The sequence below is a fragment of the Lutra lutra genome, chromosome 1, assembly GCF_902655055.1.
Source record: "Lutra lutra chromosome 1, mLutLut1.2, whole genome shotgun sequence".
NCBI classification, from domain to species: Eukaryota; Metazoa; Chordata; class Mammalia; order Carnivora; family Mustelidae; genus Lutra; species Lutra lutra.
The window spans coordinates 66,810,904-66,838,545 of record NC_062278.1 but is presented as its reverse complement, the minus strand read 5'-3'; the positions used below and the strand labels follow the sequence as shown (position 1 = coordinate 66,838,545).

Genomic DNA, 27,642 nt, shown 5'->3' with positions numbered 1-27,642 from the left:
TAAGCAGTGAAGTCTGTTACCTCAGGGCTGCAGGCCTGAGCATCAGAGACCCATGGCAAAGCCTGGGAGGGGAACTTGGGGAGTCAGCTGGGCCGCTGAGCTTCCCTCCTAGTGGGAAATCCCAAGAGGACTGAGAGAAGCAGAGAGGCCGAGGCCATCTGGCAGGAAGTATGCCAAAGAAGGGTTCCAAATCTCCTGGTGGATGGATCTCCCAATCCAAGGTTAGGAAATAGTGACTTACAGAAATGAGCCGCTGCTCTGGGGGAGGCGTGGGCTGGGGGCGCATCTTCCCCTTCAGCTAATTGCTCTGCTCCTTTCTTCTGCTATTCTCGCTTCTGCTTAGGGTCCCTCCACCTTATTTTTATTTCTCCCATTCTACTCATCTTTGCGTCCCGCATGGCACAGTCCTGGGTTCACAGTACAAACCCAATAAATTTGAGGTGAATTGGCTTGCCATGCCAAAGGAATGGTACATACATTAGAAGCAAAGAGAAAGGAAAGAGCAGATGGGGATTAGAAGAGTTAACGAGAGCTTCTTGAGGAACTGACATTTCATCTGGTTCTTTCAGGAAAGATGTTAGGATGGGCAAAGAGACAGGGAAAGGCATCTAGAAAGTTAAGGAACCCTCAAGGTTTCCAGGCAGGAGAACAGAGTGCCAAATGCAGGCAGGAGAGGGGCAGTGGGCAGTAGGGACAGTTTGGACAAGGGTTAACTCTGAATGTTCACTTCTCTTCTCCCTTGAAGAATTCCAGTGATTTCCATTTCAGAGAACCAGAATTTAAAGAGGAAGAGGTGACCTCTCTTCACACTGATGATGTTTCTAGCAGCGTGAGCAGACCATGACACCACTCGGGGACACCATGGTCTGAAAGCATAGATCTAACGGCCCATTCTGGGTGCAGATTATAAGCCTGTTTGAATGAAGCAGGTAAAGGAGCCAGAGGAGACTTTCAGCTCCTCCACTGAGAAGCTGAAGGTCACTGCAACTGTAAGGTAGAAGTTGTTACATCCTTCCTCATCATTATTGAAAATGTGCAGCTGACACTCAGACCAAGACACAGATGAATGAAAATGCTCACTGAGCATTTTTTTTTTTTTTTGTCCTCACAGAGAAGATGAAAACACATGGCCCCCTGTCATAAAAAGTCTTGCCTGCCAGGCTTTATAGAGCTTGAATATTCCAAATCTAAGATAGACAGAGCCGCCACCCACTGAACCCTGCCACAAACTTGTCACTGGGGTGAGGCAAGGTGCCGGTGCTTTCCCTGTCTCTTACGCATATTGTCTTTGCTCTTTCTGGCTGCCTCGGGAGAGATGGTGCCTTTGCCAATAGACAGGAAGTAGAAGAGGCCACGTTTATTCAGTAAATGCTGCCGCCACTCCTGCCACCCCACTCTACAGAACATCTGCGTCTAATGGCACATTTGTACCTCTACAGAAACGTGGACGTGATTGGCGGGGGGGGGGGGGCATGAGACCCTCTCTTGGGCTTAGATTATCTTGATTTAAGAAGGCAGCATTGATTAAAAGTCCAGTATTTCCAATTGTTTCTTTCTTTGGCACCCTGAAGTTTTTTCACTTTCTAGAACATTCAAATCAGGTCAGAGCCTTTCTCTTCTAATATGGAGAAAAACAAGGTCCTTCCCGCTGCAGATAAGTTTTACAGAAGAGTCCATAAAGAAACTGAAAATCTGGAAAGAGATTCTCTTGAAATTACCAGGGCCTGCATACCCTTTGAAAATCTGCAGGTGCCCTTGGGGGTTTATCTCAGTTTAAAGATGCACCATAGCCCAAAGAGCCGCATCCTGTGGGTGGCAGGGAAGCCCAACAGTGTGGACACTATGCCAGGAGGGCCAGGGTGGGAGCGGACCTAGAAGATCACGTCAGAGAAGCCACCACTCATTCTGTGCATAAGATTTGTCACAAATGCAGTCAGCAATTCTTTGAGGCCAGGGCGTGAGTTGAGCCTGGAGACCATATTCTTCCTAGCGAAGTCCTGTATCTGCCACACTGCAGGCCTTGTCAGAGCCTAAGCACAATGATGAAGTAGAAAAGCCTTTATTCTTTCCTTTTCTTCCTTCAGGATGATTGTCACCCCAGGGATATCCAGGGGCCTCAAATGTCATCATTCCCTGTCAGCTTTTAATTTAAAGGGATCTCAGTGCCTTCCTTAATACTGAGAAATATTAAGCTAGATGGCAGCTTACACTGTGATTTTTGCCAGGAAAGGCTACTTTCTAATAGCCTGAAGTCAGTAGTTCAGACACTTCTCTACCATAGTCACAATGTTTGCCATATTCATGTAACATATCTACTGTCATTTCCTTTTTTTCTTTTTTTACCTTTCTACTTTTACAAATTTAGATAGAAAACTATTGTGTCTCTACCATAAAAGCATCCCTCCTGTCTTAGCCTAGAGTATCTAGAAAGCAAAACTGGAAACAAAGTTTATTGGGAATGTAATCTGGCGGTGCAGAACGGGAGGATTGGGACAGGGAAGAAAGAAAAGCCAGTACAAGCGCTTTGCCATGCTGGCCTCTGCTGCAGGCAGCTAGTACTCAGTCTCACGGGGGCCTTCTGGAAACCCTCATGGAATGTCTCTCAGAACTCCTCATGGAAGCTGTTATCTTCCAACCTCCTCTGGTCAAGAGTGGCTCCATGGGCACTAACTACCCCTATTCCCAGGTTGCACGTGTTTAAGTATAGAACTTGCAAGGGGTATCCCATGCCAAAGGAAAAGAGATGCCCTAGGGCCAGGAGCAGACTGTAAAAAGTGCAGGCCCAGCCAAGGTGCTGGCAGGTTCTATCTGTGCAAAACCTGTTGGACAGCTATGCCAGTATGAGTCAGCTGTTTACCCACAGAATACTCCAGAATTCTACATAGGCTGGTTGAAAACAGAGGGAGGCTGGGGGTGGGGAGGGGGGTGGTACTAAAATCTTCTTTACCCTACCCACTCAGTTCTATCATTGTGCTCACCTGAGGTGTCTGGGATCCTGTCCAACATGGCTGCCAGAAGTCCCGTCTGTGAAGATAGTGGGGGTGGAGAGGTGGGAGTGCGGTTAAGGGTGGCCTAGTGAGCCCAGCACTCTCCAGAAAGTGACCACGACGTACGAGGTAGACAGCCCACTCCTGCAGCGGCGTGACTATTGAGTAGAGAGAGGTAACTGGGTGCTAAAACAAAACTTGAGACTCAGAAACTAATGGCCCACAAAACTCACAGTCTATCTAATGCCAAAGCCAGTGCCCTCCCCCTCTCTGGCCTACCACTCACGCCCAGGCTGCCCACTAGAGTCTTCTCTCCCCTGAGACTGTTGGTTTTCGCGAGATTGTGAGGGAGGGACCGTGTGGTTTGTCCTGGCCACACCCTCTGAGGAGGGTGACAAAAAGGGATAGCAGGGTAAGCTTCCTCAAATCATAAATAACAACCTACCCATCCCCGGCTTTGACTTACATGCTTCTGGTGAAAGAAAATTAGATTGATCTGCTAGTGAGTAAAGGAAGTTGGAAGGGGATTGCCACCTCTGGTATATCACCCAAAGAAAAGCTGAGCAACTTGCCATTATTTTGGAGACGGCAAGAAAAGAACATCTCAGAACTGGGACCTCATTATTTGATTTTTTTTTTTTTTTTAAACACAAGAGAAAAAGAGGACTTGTTCTTCAGCAAGTAAGTACATTTACTTTTATCTTAATATGGGATATCTCGGTCGGAATATTTCCCAACAACCTGACTGCCTTTTAAATAAACATACCGTCACTCCTATCTCCAAGATGCATACTTGCTTCCAAAGGAGCCCGCCCATTGGGGTCCCATTCCCATGGGACGCTGAGGCTTCCCAGCATGGCTAGTGAGTCGTCAACAGAGTTATGGCTCATAAAACTCTGATGAAGGAGTGAATCCAAGCTAATCCTGATTAAAAGGGAGTGTGGCCAATAAAATAGTCAAATGTGGCTGGAAAATGAGCTCTGGGGTAGTTCCCAAAGAGGAGTCCCAAACGTCTTCTTTTTTTTTTTTTTTAAGATTTTATTTATTTATATGAGAGACAGAGATCACAAGTAGGCAGAGGCAGGCAAAGAGAGAGAGGGGGGAAAGCAGGCTCCCTGCTGAGCAGAGAGCCAGATGCGGGGGTCCGTCCCAGGACCCTGAGATCATGACCTGAGCAGAAGGCAGAGGCTTAACCCACTGAGCCACCCAGGCACCCCCCCCCAAATGTCTTCTGAGTAGCATTGGACTATGTCTGTGGTGGCAAGCTCTGAAGATCACACTGGAGCACTGCATTCAATTTTAGTTCTAAATTTTGTTAAATTTACTGAAAAAAAAAATCAGCTTCTTCCCATGGTAGTACATAATATAAATAAGTAATTTTTGTAGTACGTCTTTTCCTTTTTACTAACAGATTTTTCTGTTGATTCAGAACCTCTGCCAGTTTAAGACATGTTCTTTGTATAGGACGTTTAAAAATGAAGACACTTTTTTATGTTAATGTATTGAGAAGGAAGTAGTTTCATAACTTAAGTCTTGCCTTGGACAAAATATGACCTCACTGGTGTTTTGTGTTTCTTGGTATGTTTTGAAGAGGATCTGAATTTTGGCTGGCTGATACTGAGGGCCCTTACAGTTCTCCGTGCTTCTACCAAAGTCTTCCTGCTCCCATTAAGGAGAACCATTCCATGAGAGAGCTGTGGTTCGTTTTGGGAACATGTACAAGGCAAGATCACCTCCTTGGAGTTCCCCTGACCTTTCTTTACCCTTGAGATTGTGTGGTTTAGATGTTGCTCAGATTAAAGGTCCCGACTCATTTCAGGCAGGCAATTAGGGAGTTTTATGACCCATACTTAGGCCAACCTTCCTTCCTAGGTGACTTCATTATTTTCTTTTTCCTTCTCAGGTTGTGAAAGTAAATCCACAGTCTTTTATATTCAGGAGTTTGGAGACCCAGGGACACCGTACACAGTATTTCTGCAAGCAACACAGGAGAACTGTCTGTGTGAGGCAGCTGAATTGTGTGAGGCAGCTTCTGCTCCTGCCTGGTGCTTGCTGGGAGGTACCCAGGTTTCACTGGATTTGAAATTGTTCTCGCTCTCTACCCTAAGCCGCAGAAGCCATGGATCACCCAGCGAAGCGGAGAACACCACCACTCGAGCACCCATATCTCAAGCTCTTTCAGCTCCTGATGCTAGCAAGTCTTTTTTACTTCTGTTCAGGTAAGGAACTCCTGGGAGATTCACTGAGTTTGCTGCTTCAGGGTCTAGGAGGTGGGGTTTTCTGTGCCACCCCCTTCTGTCACCCTGCAACTGACCTTCAAGGGCTGGATTTGGGGGCGGGGGGCTGTTGAGAAGAGTGGGGCTCAGCCTGCTGAAGAATGGTTCTGACTTTGGTTTTAAAGTCAAAACAAACGATTCTCTTTCTGCTGAAACAGCATACCACATGGTGTCCCCAAAGTAAAGAGGAGGCTTTTGGGCTTCAGCACAGTCTGCCAGTTTGCAAAGACCCCAATGTCAAAAGCCCTTGTGTTAAGAGCTGCTCACTTAAAGCATGTCTAAACATGCTGTCGTCAGCCAGAATGTCTAAGTGTAGGGGGGTGGGGAGAGGAAGAGGGACAGGAGAAGAGTTTGGGCACATGGATTACACGCTTGCTATAGCAGTAGTTGTGCATTTTCTGTCTTGGGCTGGAAAACTTACTATTTTACGTGGTTGCTGAACCAAGAGAACCGTGACTTAAGTTTCAAAATTTATGCACCAGATACTGTATATAGTTGACAATTCAATGACATTTCCAACAGTTATAATTTTCTTCTAGGAAGCTGGGGGAGCACTCTCTAACGAGTCTTCTGGGGGAGTCTAAAGAGCTTAAAAATGTTTAGGAGGAAATTTATACAGGCTTCCTAGAAATATGTGTGTGTGTGTGTGTGTGTGTGTGTGCGCGCGCGCGAGGGGCTGGGGAACCAATGAAAAAGAGAAAGAAAATACAAAATTAAAACCGGGGTTTTAGCAATTATACCAGGGAAATTAGAGGCAAGTGGAAAGAGATGATCTTCAAGCTAAAGAAAAGTATTTAGGAAAGCGCTTTGTCATAGAGCTACATTCAGATTTTACTTTTGTGGTACCGGGTCAACAAATAAATTCCTGGGCATCTTATGTGCGAACACCTGTGATGCACTCAAAAACTACATCTGGGATTCCTGCCCCCTGAGAGATTTGAGTGTGTTAGTTGAAGAAGGCACAACTAACCCCCAAGCTAATGCAGAGCAGCGAAGGGCTTGGTCCTGATTCTAAAAGCCTGAGACCTGGGAAAGGTGGGACCAGGGTGTCTGGGGTGGCTGGGTGGGCTTTATGGCTCTATGGCCAAGGCCCAGTGATGGCCAGAGAATTCTGGGTGGGGCCACAGCGCAGACAATGGCACAAAAGTAAGGAAGAGTCTGGCGCAAGTGTTCTTTCTTCTGTGTACTCATCTCTTAATTCAACAAATATTGAACGTCTCCTCTGTGTAGGATAATTTTGTGGTCCTGGGGACAAGTTGTGAGCAAGATTGACATGACTTTTGCCTTCATGGACTTTACAGTCAGTAGGAAGAATGTGACAATCCATCAAAGAACCCCTCAAATGAGTGTGTGCACAGCCAACCTCTCTGCCAGAGGGGAGAGTGGTAAGAGCGAGCGGGTGAAGGCAGAAAAGCAGAGGAGCAAGGAAGTGGAGATAGCGTGTTGGGACAGGCCCAGGCAGGTACCAGACTCCATAAGGCTCGAAGGTCATGGGCAGCAATCTGAATGTGATTTGGAGAAACTGGGAAGCCACAGAAGGGTTTTAAGGAGGGACGTGGTCTGTACCAATCACCCGGGGGACCTTGTCCAAAGCAGTTTCTAGCAAAAGGGATTTTCAGGGCAGTGAAAAAACTCCATATGATACTGTAAGGGTAGACAGATGTCATTTTACCTTTGTGAAAACCCATTGAATGTATAGCGTCAAGAATGATGCCTAAAGGAAATGGCAGACTCTGGGTGGTAATGAGGGGTTAATATAGATTCCTTGATCGTCACAAATGTACCCTCTGGCATAGGATGTGGATGGTAGGGGAGGCTGTGTGGCTGCAGGGGATGGAGTATATGGGACCACAGCTTTTGCTGTGAACCGAAAATGCTCTAAAATAAAGTCTGTATATTTTTTGGAAAATACAGTTTCTGCTGAGGTGGGCCAGGGAGGGGCCTAAGGTTCTGTGTTTTGAACAAGGACTCCGGTGATGCTGATGCTGTTGGGCAACAGACCTTCAGTTTGGGTGGTAAATCTCTGAAATGATGTTTTAAAAAAGAAGTGTTGCTAAAGCATTCAGATGGCTTGTAGGGCTGCCAGAGTGATGGTGTAAAACCTGTCAGGAGGCTGCGTCGGAGAGCTTTGATGAGGAGACTGGAGTCAGGGGTGAGGGGATTGGAGAGTGTGTGTGATGTAGTATGGGGGTTGGGGTGGTTTGGCTTCAGGGAAAGGGATTTGCCACACACCCTCCTCCTCTGCTCCAGGCCAGGAAGCGGGACTACCACCCATCCCCGGCCTGCCATTGCTGCCCAGAACAGGGGACCACTTTGTCCTAAGAAGAGAGGGGCTGCCTGAACTCCTCTCCATTCCTGGTTGGGTCCATGGAGCAAAACACTAGACTCCTGGACTCCGGAAACTGGCAGTTATAAGGCAGAGGGTCTAACAGGGTAGCTCTCACAGGCGCCGACAGGGGCAGCTTTCTCTCAGAGGTGGGGTGTTTTCAGGGAAGCACAGCTCCAAGAGGAGGGGAGTGGGCCAGGGACACAGGAAAGGTGTTGCCTCTAAGTCTAAGGCATGAGGAAGACTGAGCCAGAGGGAAAAGAATGCCCTCAGAGTGCCACAGAGACTCTTTCCATCGTCACATACTCTCTGAACGCTGCCAGCTCCTATGAGCCACGGTTCTTGCTGGGACAACTCCGATATTCCAAGTCCCTGAGCTTTTTAAAGATTTAAGTACCATTTGGAAACGCAAAGGGCCAGATTTATACAGAGCATACAGGCTGGGTCTCAAAAGGAGAGAAAGTCGGGAGCGATGCGAAAATCAGGCGGCAGGTCTCAGATCTGTCAGCGGCTGGAGAGCAGATGCTTACCCTCCTGTGTGCCCGGCACCAAGCCCAAGTCCGACACAAGCCCCAGGGCTGCTGGTTCACCTCACAAAGAGCACTTAGTGGTGTCCCAAGGGATCACTGCCTTTGGAAGGATATACACAGACCATTAGCAGTAAATGTCTAGATGGTGGGATTATAGATGACTTTTACCCTTTTCTGTATTTACCATTCTTTCTATAAATTTAATGTGTGTCTCCTCTAGAGTCAGGAAACATCTTTCTTTCTTTCTTCCTTTCTTTCTTCCTTTCTTTTTAGTATTTTAAAAAATATTTTTATTTATTTATTTGAGAGAGAGAGAGAGAGCACGTGAGCGCGAGAGAGCATGTACTCGTGAGAGAGAGCACAAGTTGGGAGGGGGGCGCTGGAGGGCAGAGGGAGAAGTAGACTCCCCACTGAGCAGGGAGCCCAATGCAGGGAGATCCCAGGACCCTGAGATCATGACCCGAGCCGAAGGCGGATGCTTAACTGACTGAGTCAACCAGGCGTCCCAAGAACACCTTTATTTAAAAAGCAGACTTAAGGGGCACCTGGGTGGCTCAGTCATTAAACGTCTGCCTTCAGCTCAGGTCATGATTAAGGGGTCCTGGGATGGAGCCCTATATCTGGCTCCCTGCTCAGCAGGAAGCTTGTTTCTCCCTCTCCCACTCCCCCTGCTTGTGTTCCCTGTCTCACTGTATCTCTCTCTGTCAAATAAATAAATAAAATCCTTTAAAAAAAAAATAATACAAATAAAAAGCACACTTAAGTCCCAGTGAGATAACATACATCATAGCACATGGGGACTTAAGATTTTCAGCCCAGTTCCAGATACCTGGTTCAGTCCAGATGTCAGCCAGTTACCACGGTGATTCTGGCCTATCCTAGGTGTGATTCAACAAATCATGTGCTATGAATGACAGGAACAGCCCCATTTAAGAATCTGTATAATGTTTTATACTTAACTAAGCACTTTTACATCTGGGTATCATATAATCCCCATGTTAATTACGTGAAATTTTAGGGGAGAATATATTATGCCCATTTTGCAGAAATTCCCAAGGAACAATCATAACCTTGTTCAGGGTTATGATTCTAATGTGCAGTGGATGGAGGCAGATCTCATCACCTAATGCATAGCCATGCATTCAGCAAATATTTATTGAGCACCTACTATGGGCAAGTCCCTGTCCTAGGTTCTGCAGATATAGCAATGAACTAAACAGATAAAGCCCCCGCTCCGGTAGCCTCAAAAGTAATGGTTGTCAGAGACAAGCTTGAAGAGAAATAAATCAGGGCAAGGGACTAATGAGCAGCAGGATGGATGGGGGGTCTGGGAGGAGGGTGCTGGTTAGGGAGAGTCGGAGAAGGGATCTCTGACAAAGGGGGACCAGAGTAGAAACCCGAGGGAAGCAAGGAACTGGGCATACGGATGTCTGGGGAAGCCGCCTGTACCTGGCCTGTGCCAGGGACTGCAGAGGCGTCCCGTGTGCGTGACCTCACAAAATCCTCATGCCCACCTTGCTAGGTTAAGTGTTGCTCTGCCCATCTGTAAAATGGTAAACAAGGTCCAAAGTTCAACTAGGTTTCAGGCAGTAATGTTCAGAATTCAGGGACCTGACTCTTCCCTCCAAAGCCACTGAGGCAGACAAAACACTTCAGAGACCTCTCAGTTGTCTGCATGCAGCAGGCCCGAGTCTGGAAGCCAGGTCCTGGTGGAATTTCCAAATTGCTCAGAAGATTTTTGGTTCCTCTTTTCAGTCTGGTTCTTCTTCAGCATGAGTGTGTGGTGAGAGGATTTCACACAGGAACATTAAGGATCTCATTGATGGTTACTGACCTTTAGAGGGACACCCACACTTCTCCTCAGATGGCTGGACAAAAACTCCTTAAGAGTCATCATTGAAAGTAGCTCGTTTTCGGTTCAGATTCCTCTTTTGCTAATGCCACCACATGTCAAACTTGGTTAGAAATCCTGGAGTCTTTTCGGATGGGAACAAATAGATCATAAGGATTCTCTTTGGAATCCCGGATGAATGAGCTGCTTTCTGTCATAGTATCTGTCTGGCCCGTAGCAAGACCAGAGTCCTGAGTCCCTGACAAAATCCCTGGGTGCAATGGAAGGACCAGCGGGTAGAAGTTGGGAGCAGGAGTCGGGAAAGGGAGGAAAGTCTTACAGAAAACTTGCTTTGTAATAGGGACTGTTCCATGTATATAATTTAATGGAATTTAATTTTATAATGATCCTGGGAGGTTGGTATCATACGCTATTTACAGATGAGGAAATGGATTTATTAGCAGGTGGCTGAGCTGGGGCTAGAATCCAAGTCAATAGAAACGCATAGTTCATGCCCCTTACGCCTATCAGTTTGCTTCTGCTCTTTTTAAAGAGAATTCAGGTTATTTAGCTATTATATGCTCCCCTCAAGTATATCTTTTCATTTCTTCCCCCTTTTCCAGATCTGTTCCTTAAAGCTGGGGTGGGCAGTGTTCAGCACAATTGCCAAAAGGGGTCCCTTAGATCATTCTGAGTTCCTTCACCCTGCTATGAAGATACCTGCCATCACAGAACTCACTTCCTCACACTGTGTGGGGCCCATATCCAGGCTGATGAAAGCCTGAAGAGTGGCTGTTGAGATAGAGAGGTGCTAGTGCTCATGATCCTGCTGTCTGAGGAGAGAGAGGGACCCCCTCCCCCCAGGGAAGGCTGTATGGCTCTGGGAGATACAGGGCATCATAGCGTTGGGTGGGGAAGGTGGTGGCGAGTTGTGAAAGAGCTTGGGCTTGGGGGCTTGGGGGATCTGCTTGTAAGTCAGGCCTAGCAAAGGAAGAATGACCCAAAAAATCGGAAAACACAGCCTGACAGGGAAATTTGGTGCCACTGATAAATGCTTAGGAGCTAACAAAAAGACGGAGCTTGATTACTAAAATGTTGGTAATCCTGGAATACACTGATGGGAAAGTGGGCAGAATGTTTTAAGTGGGGACCATCTTATAGGGCAACTGTTGCATGGATGGCAGATAGCTGAAAGAGATCAGGACCAGATAGGGATAATTTAGGGTCACTGAAGAGAAATAGTCTGGAGGTGTAAACTACACCTTGTCTCGTGGGGAGGTTGAGGAGCCAATTCAACCTGAGGTTATGAAGCCAGTCCAGGCCTGGAAAGAAAAAGACTGTTTCTCAAAGCAAAAGAGCTCAATAGTCAGGTCCGGCTGGGGTGTGGGCAGTGTTAGTCTACTTATCCTGTAACTGGAGCCTAAAGTTGGGGAAACCAGTGAACAAGGAGAGTGGGTGGCTTGAAAGGTCTGCACCAGAAACTGTAGAGCTGGGACAACTTCCTTTCCTGGGCTTAGTTTCATCCTCTATAAATAAGAACACAAAAATGAATGAACATGGAAGTCCCTTCAAGATCTCACATTCCAGTGATTCCCATATCCCCATTGGGCTGAGTACATTGTGTACCCATAGTTGACATTCATCTGCCCGGTCTCCTAAAGTCCTCCTTCTTGTGGAACTAGTGGACCTTCTCTCTCATTGTCCACTGACGGATGAATTGAAAAGAAAATGTGATATATACATACAATGGGATATCATTATCATTATCTTACGATTCCTTAAAAAGGAAGGAGATTCTGGCACATGCTAAGACATGGATGAACCTTGAAGACACCATGCTAAGTGAAATAAGACCCTCACAAGAAGAAAACACTGTATGATTCCAGTTATATGCAGTAACTAAAGTAGTCAGACTCACAGAAACAGAACATTAAGTGGTGGTTACCAAGGGCCTGGGGGGATAAAGAAAGGAGAGTTGCGTAATGCATACAGCGTTCCAGATTTGTGAGATGAAAAGTTCTGGAGATCTGTTTCCTAACAATGTGAATATACTTAACACTACTGAACTGCACACTTAAATATGGTTAAGATGGTATATTTTACATTTTTTAACCACAATTTAGAAAAGAGAGAAAAAAGCACTGGAAACCAGAAGTATCAAAATCAAACTGAACTCTCTGATCACGCGCAGTCACTAGATACAACACCCTGAGTTTGTTTTTGCCGACTTGGAATTCCTGCTTCTGCAAGTGGCTGTATTTAATAGATAGAAAATCCTTTCTGTTTGCCTCTCCTTAGGCATCATCCAGGTGAACAAGACAGTGAAAGAAGTAGCAGTACTATCTTGTAATTACAACATTTCCACTCAAGAACTGACAGAAGTTCGAATCTATTGGCAAAAGGATGATGAAATGGTCGTGGCCATCATGTCTGGAAAACAGCAAGTGTGGCCCAAGTATAAGAATCGCACCTTCACTGACTTCACCAAGAACCTCTCCATTGTGATCCTGGCTCTGCGCCTGTCAGACAATGGCAAATACACCTGCATCGTTCAAAAGCCCGAAAAAGGGTCTTACAAAGTGCAACACATGACTTCAGTGATGTTATTGGTCAGAGGTCAGTGGGATTTTTCTGATTTCCTATAACCTGGCAGACTCTTGATGCCCTTAAAGATACACTCCTATTAATTTAGTTGAACATTTTACAGAAGAGGGATGTATCTTCATTTAGGGTTAAGTAAGTCTGTAGTTTTACAATAAACCCTAATTGATTTTCAAGACATCCTGGAAGTATCTATTAGTGTGAGTTTCTGGCATTTTGACAGTCCAAATTCATGACAGTCATCCTGGGGCACTAGAATGACCTAAAGTGCCTTCAGAATCATAAGGGGACACACTTGATTTGATGTAGCTGAACGGTTAACTGCACTTGATACAGTAATATATTCTTGTGAAAGTATATTGAAAGGTATAAGAACAATGCAGACGGAGATATTTTTCAAGTAATATTCAAATGCCTATGGCTATTTTATGATTTATATTTATTATTGGATTTGAACCACTCATCTAACGGGCATTCCTACAAAGTTAGACATTAGAAGACTAGATGCATAATTTATTTAACAGGGAAGAAAATTAATTCATAAATCAAAACTCAACTTATACATCTAACCGTGAAGGCAAGCATTTCTTGGGTAGGAAGAAACCTTGCGTTAATCACAGGTGATGGTACTAGAGGATACTAATGTAGCCTGAGCCCCTTGCTGAGAAATGATAGCCCTTGACCTTTCCCCCATACTTGAAATTAACCACATTTCTTTTTCTTCCTGGACACTGGGGCCTTTAGTGGAAACTGAACCTATCACTTAATAAAAGATAATCATTCACCTTGATAACAGATAATGTAAGTGGATCCTTGGTGATCTCTTCGCTACTCTTCCCTCCCTGTTCTCCAGCTATGTTGACTCTTTCACTTTAGCATCCAGATCACACCTAAAGCTTAGGAGGTAAGCCAGTTGCATGGGATTACCTTGACCCTCCCTCTGTGTATTCCCTACTCACGAAGAGAGCCATGATTATATGGTGGTGTGATTTTCAGGGTTCTACCAAGCCCGGCGTCTTATAAAGTGCTGACCTACACTGATCCCTAGAATTCCCACCATTTTTGCTTCTCCTGCCAGTTTCGGCATTGTTTCCCCTATAAGATCTCAGTTAAAAATGAAAATGTGTTACCTGGGGGTGGTGGCAACACGAACATATGAACCTGTAGTAGGTAATTACACTAGATATAGGCAGTCCTCAAAGAGAATGCCCAAACGGAAGTAGAGGCAGGATTATGTACATTTTGATAGAAAAATAAAGACTGGAAGAAGAGGCAGAGTTTCAGGAAGGACAAGCCCTAGTAGCAGACCACAGCAGGAGACCAGGGACAGCTCAAAAGGCAACAAGAGTGCTGGGGGCCTCAAAAGGGCTGGGAGGGGCAGGCCCAAAAGTCAGATGTGCAAAGACAAAAAGGGAAACTTTTCATTTGACTCAGAATCAATTAATTCTGATTTTTCCATCTGCATCAGTTACAACAGTGTCTCTCTTACATTAAGGTCCCTATGAATCACTAAGATCTTGTTGAAATGCAGATTCAGGTTCAGTAGGTGTGGAATAAAGGATCTTTGATTCTGCGCTAACAGATCATGAGGTGATGTCCGTACTTATGGCTGCTGAGGATACACAGTTTGAGAAACCAAGACATTAAATAATCCCTTACTTGACCAGGATGACCAGCTGTCCCATTTTGCCTGGGACTGAGAGGTTTCTTCAAACACCTGAGACTTCCCCAGGTTAGACACTGAAAAAGCTGGTCTCTACATTCGCCTAAGATTGTAACATGATATAATATCAGCATCACAGTATCTAAAAGCCTCCATTAAACAGCATTTGGGGAGCTAGATATGCTAGTTAACAGATTAAATAGGATAACAGATGTTTACCTTTCTAACACCTGTGCACCTCTTCCTTTCCTAATAAGATATTTTTACCCTACCCATTCAGAATTATAACAATATGGGTTAATGTATTAAAATGAGATACAAAAGAGTAATTCTTTGATGGTTCACAGTCTTGCAAGGCCATAGGTGCTGTTACTTGAGATGGATCGCCTCACTGAAGGGATAGGAGACAGCTGAGGCTGTGTGAAGGCTAGCCAGACCTTGCAAAGATGCTTTCTAATATACAGAATATTTTCAGTATTCTTGAAGTTAAGTATGTCTCGGAAAAGCAGAGCACAGAAATGAAGATGAATCATAATTTGGGATATGGGTTACTTGGATTTGTCATTCCAGGTTATAATACATAACATTGATGTTGTAAGAAATAAAGGAAATATTCGTTGTTTTTGTTTTTTTTTTAAGATTTTATTTTGTGGGCTTCGAACTTACAACCCTGAGATCAGGAGATGCATGCTCTGCTGACTGAGCCAGCCAGGCACCCTACAAAAGGAATATTCTTGATGTCAGCTACTATTATAATGATTTGATCTTATAAGACAAATTGCAGGAGTAGGAAATGTCAACTAAAAATGGCTCAGGAAAATGTCAGACTTAATTTAGAGACAGGGTTGGTGCAAAAAAGATGACTTCACCTCCTACCAAACTCAAGTTTTTCCTTTTCCTGGCAGTTATAATCACTTGCCATAACTTCCCCTTTCTCTTATTAGTCACAGTGCTACTGGGTGGTTTTGGAAGTTTTCACAGGGCAACTTGATTTAAATGAGGGAGCTCATTTAAGAGAGCACAAATTTAAGACTCACAGAAGTCCATCTACTAACTGATTTGCTCTGTGTCAGGCCTTGTGCTTCATGATTTATATCAATGATGTCATTTAATTTTTAGAACCCTGGAAGGCCAGTATTACTACCCCATCTTACAGATGAACAAACTAAAACTGAAAGTAGTGAAGTAATTGGCCCCAGGGCTTAAAGGAAAAACTGACTTTTAAACCAGCTATTGGATCTTAGCCAGCCTGTGCCTTAAAGGAAATCTTTGTTAATTATGTATGTATGGTTCCCAAATGGTCTTTTAAAAAAACCCAACTTTCGAGAAGCACAATCCTCATGAGTGGCTTCCGCTTTGCATCATACATCTTGTGTTAAAAGAAAATCCAAGTGGTACAATTTGTTTACACTATGATGCTTTCTAAATAAACTCTTAAAAAAAAAAAAAAGGCTACACTACGTTAGGCTATACTACATCTCTCTGTGGAACTCTGAATTGTGAAAAGAAATCTAACTTACGTATGGGATGAAGTATGCGGGCCTTGGTCCCCCACACTCAGGCTGAGAACTACACATTTCTTTAGGCCTAAGAAAAAGGAAGAAAGTGGGTTAGGGAATTTTCTCATGTGCTCTCCGCAGTCATTTCACTATGCTTTGCTTTGTATATACTTTAGTATCTTATTGGGGGTCAAATATACAAATGCAAGAGTGCCTCAAATATCTTGGAGGAATGCTAGGAAGGCCCCTGTGGCCTTGTGATGCATATCAAAATAGCAAGGGAGTCAGTAAAGTAGAGTGGTTGAGATTACAGGCTCAGTATTGTACAATTTGGACAGAAGTTTATCTTATTAAAGGCTACTTTTGAAAATTTAGTAAGGGCATGTTAAAGAAAATTTGGAGTAGTGGGTTATCTCAAGTGTGGGAAGTGGGGAGACAACAAAGGTGAGAGCATATAAGTAGATATACGTCAGTTACAGTCAAAGCGCTGGCTCTCAAGCTGGATGGTGGGTTCACAGGTGTTTTTTATAGTATTAGTTCATAAATAAATAAGAGAGATAATTTTGTATCTCAATAAAATTGAGATAAATTTGTGTATCTCCAATATTGGGAAGGGAAGAAAAGAAAGGCAGGAATGGAAAGGAAGAAAAGCAGGCAAGGGAAGAGAGGAAAGAAAAGGGTCTCGTATTGGAAAAATTAGAATTCACATCCCAGTTTTACCAGTTACTCATGATCTCTCAACTTCGATTTGATTATTTACAAAATGGAAATCATATTAGGTTAAATCAAATGATATTGCTGACATTTGATCTTTCTTGACATACACCTGCCTTGTAGGGTTGTTGTAGAGATGAAATGAGGTAGTATCCAAGACCCAACAAGCATTAAGAGCTCAGTAAATGTTGTCTATTATTTTTCTCTTCGTATTTTACAAATGCAAAATATTATGTCAGTATTTATTCACATATATCTATTTCTTTGTATAAGTGTCCTCTTACTTCCATCAAAAGTGATCAAGAATTAGGGTGTCTGGCTGGCTCAGTTGGAAGAGCATGTGGTTCTTGATCTTGGGGGCTGTGAGGTGTAGAGATTACTTAAATAAATAAAAATCTTTAAAAAAAAGTAATGAAGAATTGATACACCCAATTCAAACCAAAGTTGATCTTTGGGTCATCCATAACTATTAATGATTTATGGGAAGTTACAAGTTGTAGCTCATTTTATAATTCTTATTAAAGCTAGATAATTTATTAAAAAAAAAAAAAAACCTCACATACCCCCCACTGCCCCAATACAAAATGATATGTACTTACATCTTTTTTCTTTCTTCAGCTGACTTCCCTGTCCCTACTATAACTGACCTTGGAACTCCATCATGTAACATCAGAAGGATAATGTGTTCAACCTCTGGAGGTTTTCCAAAGCCTCACCTCTCCTGGTTGGAACATGAAGAAGAATTAAATGCAATCAACACAACAGTTTCCCAAGATCCTGAAACTGAGCTCTACACTATTAGCAGTGAACTCGATTTCAATATAACCAACAACCATAGCTTTGTGTGTCTTGTCAAGTATGGAGACTTAACAGTATCTCAGATCTTCAACTGGGAAAAATGTACGTAACATTGTGCTGGGGAGTTTCTAACAGTGTAAATTCTGAAAAGAAGGCAATTCAGCCAGATCCATTTTAGAATTGTGTATATTGACTTTGATAGCATTTCTTGCATTTTTGGACCCACAAATGATAATGAAGTGATATTGTGACTTGTTAAGGTCACTGTACAAGGTGCAAGCATAGTGTTACTAGATTAATTTTATTTTCTTTAATAAACTTTCTAAAATTGAGACATTCAAATAAGTGCTCTCCATCAAGTACTCATCTTCGGAAGTTATTTTAACAATATTGTTGATATTAAGCACTAAAATTTGTCCTTCTTTGGACTTGTCCTTGGGGCTTTGGTACTTTCTTTTGGGGGGGCATCTCCTTCCCATTGTCCCATGGCATCAAATCATTGCCTTTCATGAGTGAATGTGCCTTTTAAGAACCACTGGTTCATTCACAACTAAGTCTGGTAAAGAAGGCCAATGACAAACTACTTGAGGATAATGCCTGGAAATAGAGGTCATTTTTGCCCAGATACGATCACCTTCAAATACCTTACCCTTCAGCTAGTAAACTTACAAAGTTTTCTGTTCCCAAGAGGTGAAGTCATTTGAAAATGTAAAATGGAATAAATTGGGCTTATATAAATTTATGCATGTTAAACCCATAATAGGTTATTACAGAACTCAGATACTTAAAATAAGTGTCTTACTTATATGGTTGATTTTATGGAAGACCACGAGGCCTCCCTCCCACCCCGGCCCACTCTTAATGCATTTTGTGGCTGTACTGTAATATACAATACACTGAATTTGATATATAGTGGCACATGGGTATATAGTATATATGTCTTCCTCTTATCTTTATTTGAGTAGAGGAGATATTTTACATGGTCTAGTAGCTCTTTCTAGTGAATGATTTACTCAGGTCTTTCCATCTTGAAGTGGACTGGTTCATTATTTTCTTCAGTAGGTAATGAGATAAAATTTCCCGAGGATAGTAGTTCAAATACAAACAAAATTTTCATATGATTTTATTAATAGTCCAAATTCATTTCTTTCAGTCATCTTTTATGTGTTCTAAAAATTTTATAAAAGTGAGGTTTGAATTATATAGTTTATTAATTCAGCATTACTTTTCACTTTATTAATACATCATTATTTAATCAATTTTAGATTGCTGTGACTAAGGTAGGGATCAGCACACTGTTATAGCAGATTCAATCACCTTATTTTGGACATTATATTTGGAATATAAGTGTATATGATATTTTAGGACAGGAACTGACAAATATTTTCAGAAAAGGGCCAGATAGTAAATGTTTTAGTCTTTGTAGGTCAGATGATCATTGGCAACAACTCAGTTTTGCTGTTATAGCATGGAAGCTGCCATAAACAAGATATAAATGAAGGATATGGCTGTGTTCCAACAAAATTTTATTTTAAAGAAGAGACAGTAGGCCAGGTTTGGCCTGTGTACTGTAGTTTGCTAACTTACAGGAAACAGAGCACTACACAGGGCTGGATCTCATATATCATGACCCTGTGATCATGACTTGAGCTGAAATCAAGAGTCAGATGCTTAACTGACTGAGCCAATGAGGTACACCTGAACTGCAGACATCACTTAGAGTCTAAAGCAAATGATGCATTTGTGGGTGGTCAAGGGCTGACTGCATAAACAAACAAAAATTAGGTGTACAGTTCATAAAAATGTTACAAGTCGATGTGAGCAAAGCTTTACATAAATATTTTTATGATTTATTTTATGTAAACATATTTATGTAAAGCTTTATATAAATATATTAATGTAAAAATTTTACTCAGTCAGTTAAGCGTTTGACTCTTGATTTTAGTTCAGGTCATGAGCCCAGGGTCAAGAGATCAAGCCCCACCTCAGGCTCCATGCTGAGTGTGGAGCCTGCTTAAGATTCTCTCAGTCTCTCCCTCTGCCCCTCCCCCTACTCACACTCTCTAAAATAAATCAATAAAGTCTTTTAAAAATATGTTTATATAAAGCTTTATGTAAATAGCCATGCTAAAAAAATCCCCAAATTTATTAATTAAACCGTTTGGATCCATGATTCTTTTAGTCTGGGCCTGCCAAATTGGTTAACCCTTAATATACTGGAAGGCACATGTGCGTGGAAGGAGGTAAATCAGGGAGTCTGACTCATGGTGTAGCTAACAAGCTGTATGTGCCAATGTCCACACCTACCTCTGTAATTAGGATTCTAAGTCTGCTCTATGGTGAATTACTAGGTTCCTACTGGGCATCACCACAGAGCTAGTTTGCCACTACTAGTTCCTCCTTCTTTTTCTCGAACGTACATCCTCTTTCTAGGCTGAATGAAGCCTGAGGATGGGTGAAGAGTGGCCTCTGAGAGGAAGCCAGGAGTGAGTCAGAACCTGTGGAACTTTTAGATTCCCAGGATAATAGGAAAAGCCTCCCTGTTATTCTGGGCTCTCATTCTGGTAATCACTCATCTTCACGCAATTTGGAGTTTTAGAGGAAAAGAAAAAAAAAAAAAGGAAAACCAACATTCCCCAGTCTCTAACTGGTAGGTGCACTAAAGTCAAATGTGCATTTTAGAATAATCACTATGGCAGAATGTGTAGGAATTATTAGAGCCTAGGGAACCAGAGGCAAAGGGATCAGTATGGAGACGACTAGGTGGGGAGAAGAGAAACCTGAACGAAGGCAGTTGCTGCATGAGGTTTTGGGAAAAGGAACCAACTGCAAAGGTATCCTGAATACAGAATGGAGAGTCCATGGGAACTTACTGGGAAGTGAGCACAAAAAGAAGGCTTCACTCTTATTCGGTAACTATGGTTTTACTATTCACTGAAATGGGAGAATACGGTTGGAACATATTCTTTGGAAAGATTACAGTGAGTTCAGTTTAAATCAGGTAGAAATGGTGGCATCCAGCCATGTAGCTGTCAGCTGGAAATTCAAATCTGGAGTTCAGAAACACAGGAGGACTACAGGTATTGGTGAGGATGCAGAGAAAGGGGAACCCTCTTGCACTGTTGGTGGGAATGCAAACTGGTGCAGCCACACTGGAGAACAGCATGTGGGTCTTCAAAAAGCTAAAAATAAAACTACTAGCAATTACACTGCTAGGTATTTACCCAAAGGATACACAAATACACATGCTAAGGAATACATGCATCCTGAGATTTATAGCAACATTATCAACAATAACAAAACTATGGAAATAGCCCAAATGGCCATCCACTGATTAAGTGAATAAAGAATATATGGTGTACATATACGTATATATAGTAGAATACTACTCAGCTATCAAAAAGAATTAAATTTTGCCATTTGCAACAACATGGATGGAGCTAGAATGCATTATGCTAAGTGAAATAAGTCAATCAGAGAAAGACAAATACCATATGATTTCACTCATATGTGGAATTTAAGGAACAAAATGGATGGACATATGGGGGGCAGAGAGAGAAAGGAAAACAAATCATGAGAGACTCAACTATAGAGAACAAACTGAGGGTTGATGGAGGGAAGAGGGTGGGGGATGGGCTAGATGGGTGCTGCATATTAAGGAGAGCATTTGTTATGATAAGCACTGGGTGTTATATGTAAATGATGAATCACTGAACTCTACTCCCAAAACCAATGTTGAACTGTATGTCAACTAATTAGAACTGAAAAATAAACAAAGAACCCAGTAGTTTCTTTGTGACAATGCCTGTGCAATATTTAAAGTAAATGAATCTATAATTAAAATTTGCATTTTAAATAAAATGTGTGTGCTGTAAGGAAAAAAGTGAGATAAAAAATATGATATACAGATTTAGAAATCAAGTGGTATTCTAAAACTTGGATGTGGGTGAGACAAAGGGAAAAAGCGTGACAGATCTAGAGAGAGAAAAATAAGGTATATCTAGAACTCTATGTCAACTAATTATTAGTAATACATAGAAATATCAGTTCTAAAAATGAGATATAGACAAACCACAAGAGACTCTTAATCTCACAAAACAAACTGAGGGTTGCCAGGGGTAGGGGGGTAGGGAGAGGGTGGTGGGGTTATGGACATTGGGGAGGGTATGTGCTATGGTGAGTGCTATGAAGTGTGTAAACCTGGTGATTCACAGACCTGTACCCCTGGGGCTAATAATGCATTATATGTTTATTTTTTAAAAAGTGAAAAAAATGAAAATGAGATATAAAGACAAGATCACTTTTTAATTTTTTAAAGATTTATTTCTCATTTTTATTTTATTTTTATTTTAGAGAGTATATGCATGAGCTAGGTGAGGGACAGAGGGAGATGGAGAGCGAATTCTCAAGCAGACTCCCTGCCGAGCACAGAGGCCCATATGGGGCCAATCCCAGGACCCCCACATCATGACCTGAGCCAAAACCAAGAGCCTGCTGCTTAACTGACTGAGCCACCCAGGTGCCCTTAGTATCTCCTAAGAATCTTTTTTATGCCAACTTAATTCAGTAAATACAAAAGTTCAAAATTTCTTTTTCACATTTGATACTTGATATCTGGATATTAGTTGCCCACAAATATGTGTCTGATTAAAGAGTTATGCAAGAAAAAAAAAAGAGTTATGCTTAGTGGAGAGCTAAGCAGAGAAAGAAGTGAAAAATACTCTTTTTAGTTGTGTAGATATGAGGCATAGAATTCAGCAGCTGGAAACACATTAGAGTTCACACTATTCTTTTCCCTCCACAGTTGAGCCACCCCATACTGATAATCCAGTCCAGCTCTGGGTCATCTTAATCTCAGTAGTAAGTGGGATTGTTGCGATCATTGCCGTTATAGGAAGCTGCCTAACCTACAGTAAGTACTATTGTACTATCATTTTGACCTCAATTCCTGGAAGCCCAAACTCTAACAGTGTATGTCAGCAACTCTCTGAGGTTTTAGCCTAGATTATAGCCTCTTCTCATTTTATGGAAACCTTAGTGTCTTCTTTACTGGTCTCACCAGGTTCTATTCATTCACTGGACAGACATTTCTTGGACACCTACTATGTGTCTGGTTCTCTACTAGGCACTGGAGTTATAAACATGAGGAATCATTGCCCTCAAGACACATTCTAGTTTAGTCCATTTATTTTTTCCCCTAACTTTATATTTTCTTGGAGACACTGATGCTTGCTAACTAATTTGAAGACATTTCTGATGCAAAGTGATATTCTTAATCTTTGATTTTCAAGAGGAGGAAAGTCAGAATGACAAGATGTGGGGTTAAGAATCATTTTCTTGAAGGAGGGTAAGATGCACTAATGACATTGAGAAATTAGATGACCACTAGTGATTTTTACCAATTCTCAATTCCTTTGAATACATTTTTGATTGAAAGATAAGGGGTGGTTGAGGAAAGAAGAGATATCTAGGATGTTTTTCCCTATGAGTTTACATTTTTGGCCTTATACATATGCTACACTCCATCTCTATAATTAAATGAAGAGGAATTGCTAGGCCAGAGCTGAGGTCATAGTCACTATGAAGGAACACCAACCTTTCTTGGAGTAGAAATCATGTACATTTAGCAAAGAAAATTGGAAGACCAACATCTGCTGATTTTCCCAAACTTCAGCTCAAAAACTATCAAAGTGCAGGGAAGTCACTAAGACTCTTCGCAACCAACAACTCAACAACTCACAGGTAGGGTAAAGAGGTCTGGTGGGCTCAAGGATGTTTTTGATACAGACTGCCTAGCCTTGCCCCTCTAGTTCAGAATCTCTTATTCTTAACACTACTGACATTTGGGGTCAGATAATTCTTTGTTTTAAGGTTCATTCGGTGCATTGTAGTGTATTTTGCAGCCTCTGTAGGTTCTACTCACTATATGCCAATAGCACACCTGCCCCAGTTGTGACAACCAGAAATGTCTCTATTACATTTCAAATGTCCCAGTGCAGGCGGTGGGGAGGTGGTATTGGGTACTGGGTTAGAAATCTTCCTGGTTTAAGAGCCACTGATCTAGTTCTTAGCCAGTGAAGTCTTCCTTAAATATATAGGCATGATTTAGGGGAAACTCACCTATCTAAATCTTTATTGTTTGTGCTTGTCTTCAAGGACTTGCTACAAGGTGGAGATGGGAAAAGAGGAATGAGGAAGGCGTGGACATGGAAAAGATCTCACCTATCTACCTAGGATCTGCCCAAACATCTGTATAAGCAGAACATCTGGAGGTAGCTCCTCTAGTTCACCTATTCCAGGGTGGAATATATGAGATATATGGATCCCAAAGCACAGTGTTTTCTTCCTCAGTACCAGATTTAAACTCTACCTCACCTTCTCAAAGCCCTAACTCAGGTTACTCTAAACAGATGGTTGGCATCTCTCCTTTCTCTTCACATATGACTTGCTTATTGTTACCCCTTTCTTTGCTGTGCTATTCTGCCATGTTGAACTATTCCCCTCCCTTGTCAGTCAACTCAGTGTCTTTCATTATCTGTAAAGTACCTTAAGTTCACCTTGAAGTAATATTCCTGGCCCAGCTGCTTACTCTGATCATTCCTTTTCGCCTGTATCCCTCACTACTGATGGATCCAGATTAGGGTCAGTTACTGGTCACTCTGACCCCCTCAGTAACATCCTCATTGGTCTCTCTGCCTCTAACAGAGTTATCCTACTAACTCAGCAACACAGCCAAATCTTATAAAGAATCACTTCTTCATGTCATTTTCCCACTCAAAAACTCAGTAGAGACCCCTAATGCCTAAAGGGAAAGTATCAAGCCGTTTAACTTCTCATATTTCAATTGATCTCTTCAGTATAAACATTTTCAGTTCTTTGAACTCTTCTCCACATAGTAGTTTCCAGAAGCTTCAAGTGAACACACTAGATGTCAACAAGTGGAGTTCAAGACTTTAGATATGGTCTAATTCTACATACAATGGTATAATTACTGTCTGGGATCTGGAATGTTCTTTCTGTTAAAAAAGCCTAACACAGCAGCAGCTTTTCTGAGTCACACTATTAACTTATATCAACTTTGTGTTATCCTAAACTTCCCAGGCCTTTTCATGTAAGAGAAATATTAGAATCCAAGAAACTGATACCAGGTCCAGAGTGGTTTATAGACTCCGTAAACAGTTTCTTTTTGACTTATGAAGTTAGGGTGAAAAAGCATAAGAAATGAGTCTGCAGTTACCTTTAAAAAATAAAAGGAGATGAAATATACCACCTGAGACTTAACTCTAATATGTTGTTTTACAAAAGCATTATTTTATTATTTCATTTAGTCTTTTTTTTTTTTTAAAGATTTTATTTATTTGACACAGAGAGAGAGAGAATACAAGCAGGCGAAGCAGTAGGCAGAGGGAGAAGGAGAAGCAAGATCCCCATGGAGTAGGGAGCCAGATATGGGACTTGATCCACCCAAGACGAAGGCAGCCGCTTAACCGACTGAGCCACCCAGGCACCCCTATTTCATTTGGTCTTATAAAAATCTTTGTAAGCAAGATCTTTATCTCCATTTTATAGGAGGGAATCCCAAGGCTCCCTCCCAGAGGTTGTGATTTGCCTAAGGTCAGGTAGGCAAGGAACAGGGCCAAGACTCAAACTGGGTATTAAGCTCAAGTTCCTTTCACAACATCATAGAAGCCTATGCACATTTCCCCACAGCAGTCTCTGTTTCCGGTTTTTTCCACCTTCTTCGGGATGCGCTTTCCGGGATGTCCACCTCGGTTCTGTGACTACCTAGAACTTCTCTGACTTTCCTTAACAGCTGGTTGCTGCTCAGTCGGCTGATAAGGTCATGTTGAAGCTGGGGGTTTTGTCTCCTCAGGGGGTCACCTTGTCCAGTTCAAGTAACTCTGCCTTTGAACTGCTAGAGCAATGCTCTCTTGCACATCACATTCCATCTGGGTTTATTTTCATATGCATGTCTTATATTCTTTACTAAGTTGTAGCTTATGGAGAACAACCATACCTCACATTATCTGTTTGCCTCATAGGTAAAATATTACCTTGATCACTAAATATGGTCGTTTGACGATTGCTGGTGCTTAATAGATATTTCATGTAATAAAAATTGTCAGACTTGTCCTAAATTCTTCCGTAATTTAGACTTCCCTTTATATTCTTTGGCCATCAAGATTAAAATCTACTAATGTCACCTCAACTTTGGAGCACCTTTGTGATAAAAAATATAAAATATAAAGTTTAAAATGCTTTCCTCCTTTGAGAACTCAGGGTTTGAAGTATTCATTTATTTTTTTGTTTCCCCAGGTCCCACCTCCATCTTAGGTTGACCTCTTCTTTGAATTTCTTCAGATGGCCAGGATTATCCTAGGATTATTCTCTAGGAGCCTCTTCCTTTCAGTGGCCCTGCAAAAAGTGACCAGAGGAATATGGTGGGGACATAAGTAGCTCTGGTAACCTTGGTCAAAGAATTTAGAAACAAAGAATTGTCCAGGCCTGGAAGAGACATTCGAAAACACTTGTCTCATTAATGACAAGGAAATCAAGGCCCAGGGGGTGACCTGGATAAAGGCCTGAGCCAGAATCCAGATTTCCTATCTCTGGTGCTCTTTTCCATTAGTCTGGCTCTGTGCTATTAACCGGTGTGTTTATATATACACACATCAGTCAAAATGCTTCTGGAAAAAGAATTTGTCCAATGTCAGGTCAACTTTTTAGACTTGATCGGATACAACACTGGAGCATTTTGTGTTGTTATAAAAAGGAATCTGATGTTAATGTGTGAGTAGTATGCTGGTACATATACCAGTGTGAGGATGATGGAAACATTACTGGTGTTAACCAATATTTCATTTTTCATTGTGCTCTCCCACTTCCCCATCAGGCTCTGAAGAAAGTAGATTTATCCCAAACTAATATCCTCTGACATGTAAGATCAATGACTTATACACCTCAGAGCAATAGGTTGGAGAGGGATAGGTTGGTTTACAGAGTCACATCCCACTGGTTCATATTGGACTGATAATCTCTTTAAATGGCTTTATGCTAGTTTAACCTCATTTGTAAAATATGAGAAAGTTCTCATTTAAAATGAGATAGGTTTTTATTGTGCATTACTAACAGTAAGCTGTCTTTAGAAATCGATCGGAGTAATGAAAATAGCATTCCATAGGCCTTCCTTAGATCCCTAAAGTGGCTGACTGCTGTTCCTGTGTTATTTGCTCATGACTCCTCTTTCTCTGAAGTTGTCTTCCACAACTCAGTGGACCAGAAGGTGGACCTAAGTGGGAGCAATCAGACATTGTCACTGGAAAATCTGACGTTGGACAGGAAATTGACCAAGCTTCTCACATGTGGCTGGGTCTAAAACATTTAATTTTGGTAGCTATAATGGGACCAGATTATGCTAGAGTCTGAAGCACACTTTTAAAATGGTTACTCTCAGAACAAAATCACTGAGGGAAATAAATAATTTAAAGCAAAGACAAGAATTTAAAGCAAACAAAAAAAAATAGGAATTGCTATATCTAGTTAAGATTAATAATCCTTAGACATGATCAAAAGGAGACCTCAAGAAGTCGTTACGAGCGAGGACACACCTAAGAGACAGCTTATTTATACTTAAATTATATTAATTACTTATTACATTTGATAAATTATTAGTACTATTTTTTCAAAGAGTTGTACTTTTATTCTGATATTTTTATGATGTGAATAAAACTATTTTTAAAACCAACCATCTAGTTTTTTAATTTCTAGTTGGAGAATTTAATCTATATGTGGATGTGAATAAAACAATAAACAGACTAACTGCCAATTTGTCAGCAGTTTATGAATGAGATAATTAAGAAAAACATGCTTTATGGAGTGTGGCATTAACATGTAAATCATGTTAATAATATACTTGTGCAGAAGTTCTTCTATCCTTATAATTACTAATATTTGCTGTTCTCTCTCTCATCCCCTGTGCTCCAGGGCCTCGTGCTATGTTCCACATGCATCATTTCACTTAATACCCATTCTGAGGTAGATGCGATTTCATTGGACAGAGGGGGAAAACTGAGACCAAAGTAAAATGGCTATGCTATAGGTCACGTGGCTGCAAAGCCACATGACTGGGATGCTACGCCAGCGATCTGCCTCCAGAGCCTCTAATTTCAGCTCCTACCATCACTCAGCTACACAAACCTGGCCCCTGAAAACAGTTATTTTCAGAATAGGAACTAAAAACAAAGAGATCTAACACCAAAAAAGCACTAGCAGTCTTTCCCCCTTAGTACACTTAACCCAGTTCATTTCTCCCCCACCCCTTTCAGTAAAAGCTATAATCTGCAGGATTGCAGATTCCTTCTTAAGGAGCTAGCTCCTGAGTATAAAGACTGTGTATCTATTCTAAGTAACTTCTGCA

General features: G+C 41.9%; 1 protein-coding gene across 3 annotated transcripts; it reads left to right on the top strand.

Annotated features, from left to right (window-relative positions):
* On the top strand, positions 1–27,642 carry CD80 (CD80 molecule). 3 transcript variants are annotated; one of them, XM_047725790.1, is made up of 8 exons: positions 1–221; positions 3,642–3,668; positions 4,891–5,206; positions 12,249–12,566; positions 17,046–17,327; positions 22,030–22,137; positions 23,382–23,497; positions 25,542–27,642. In XM_047725790.1, exons 3-7 carry the CDS (start codon positions 5,107–5,109, stop codon positions 23,480–23,482), a joined length of 909 nt encoding a protein of 302 aa, XP_047581746.1. In that variant the 5' UTR covers positions 1–221; positions 3,642–3,668; positions 4,891–5,106; the 3' UTR covers positions 23,483–23,497; positions 25,542–27,642. The 3 variants fall into 3 exon arrangements, with proteins under 3 accessions (XP_047581746.1, XP_047581764.1, XP_047581755.1); XM_047725808.1 differs by lacking the exon at positions 3,642–3,668; XM_047725799.1 differs by lacking the exons at positions 1–221; positions 25,542–27,642 and adding an exon at positions 24,573–24,591 and having other exon boundaries at positions 2,945–3,668.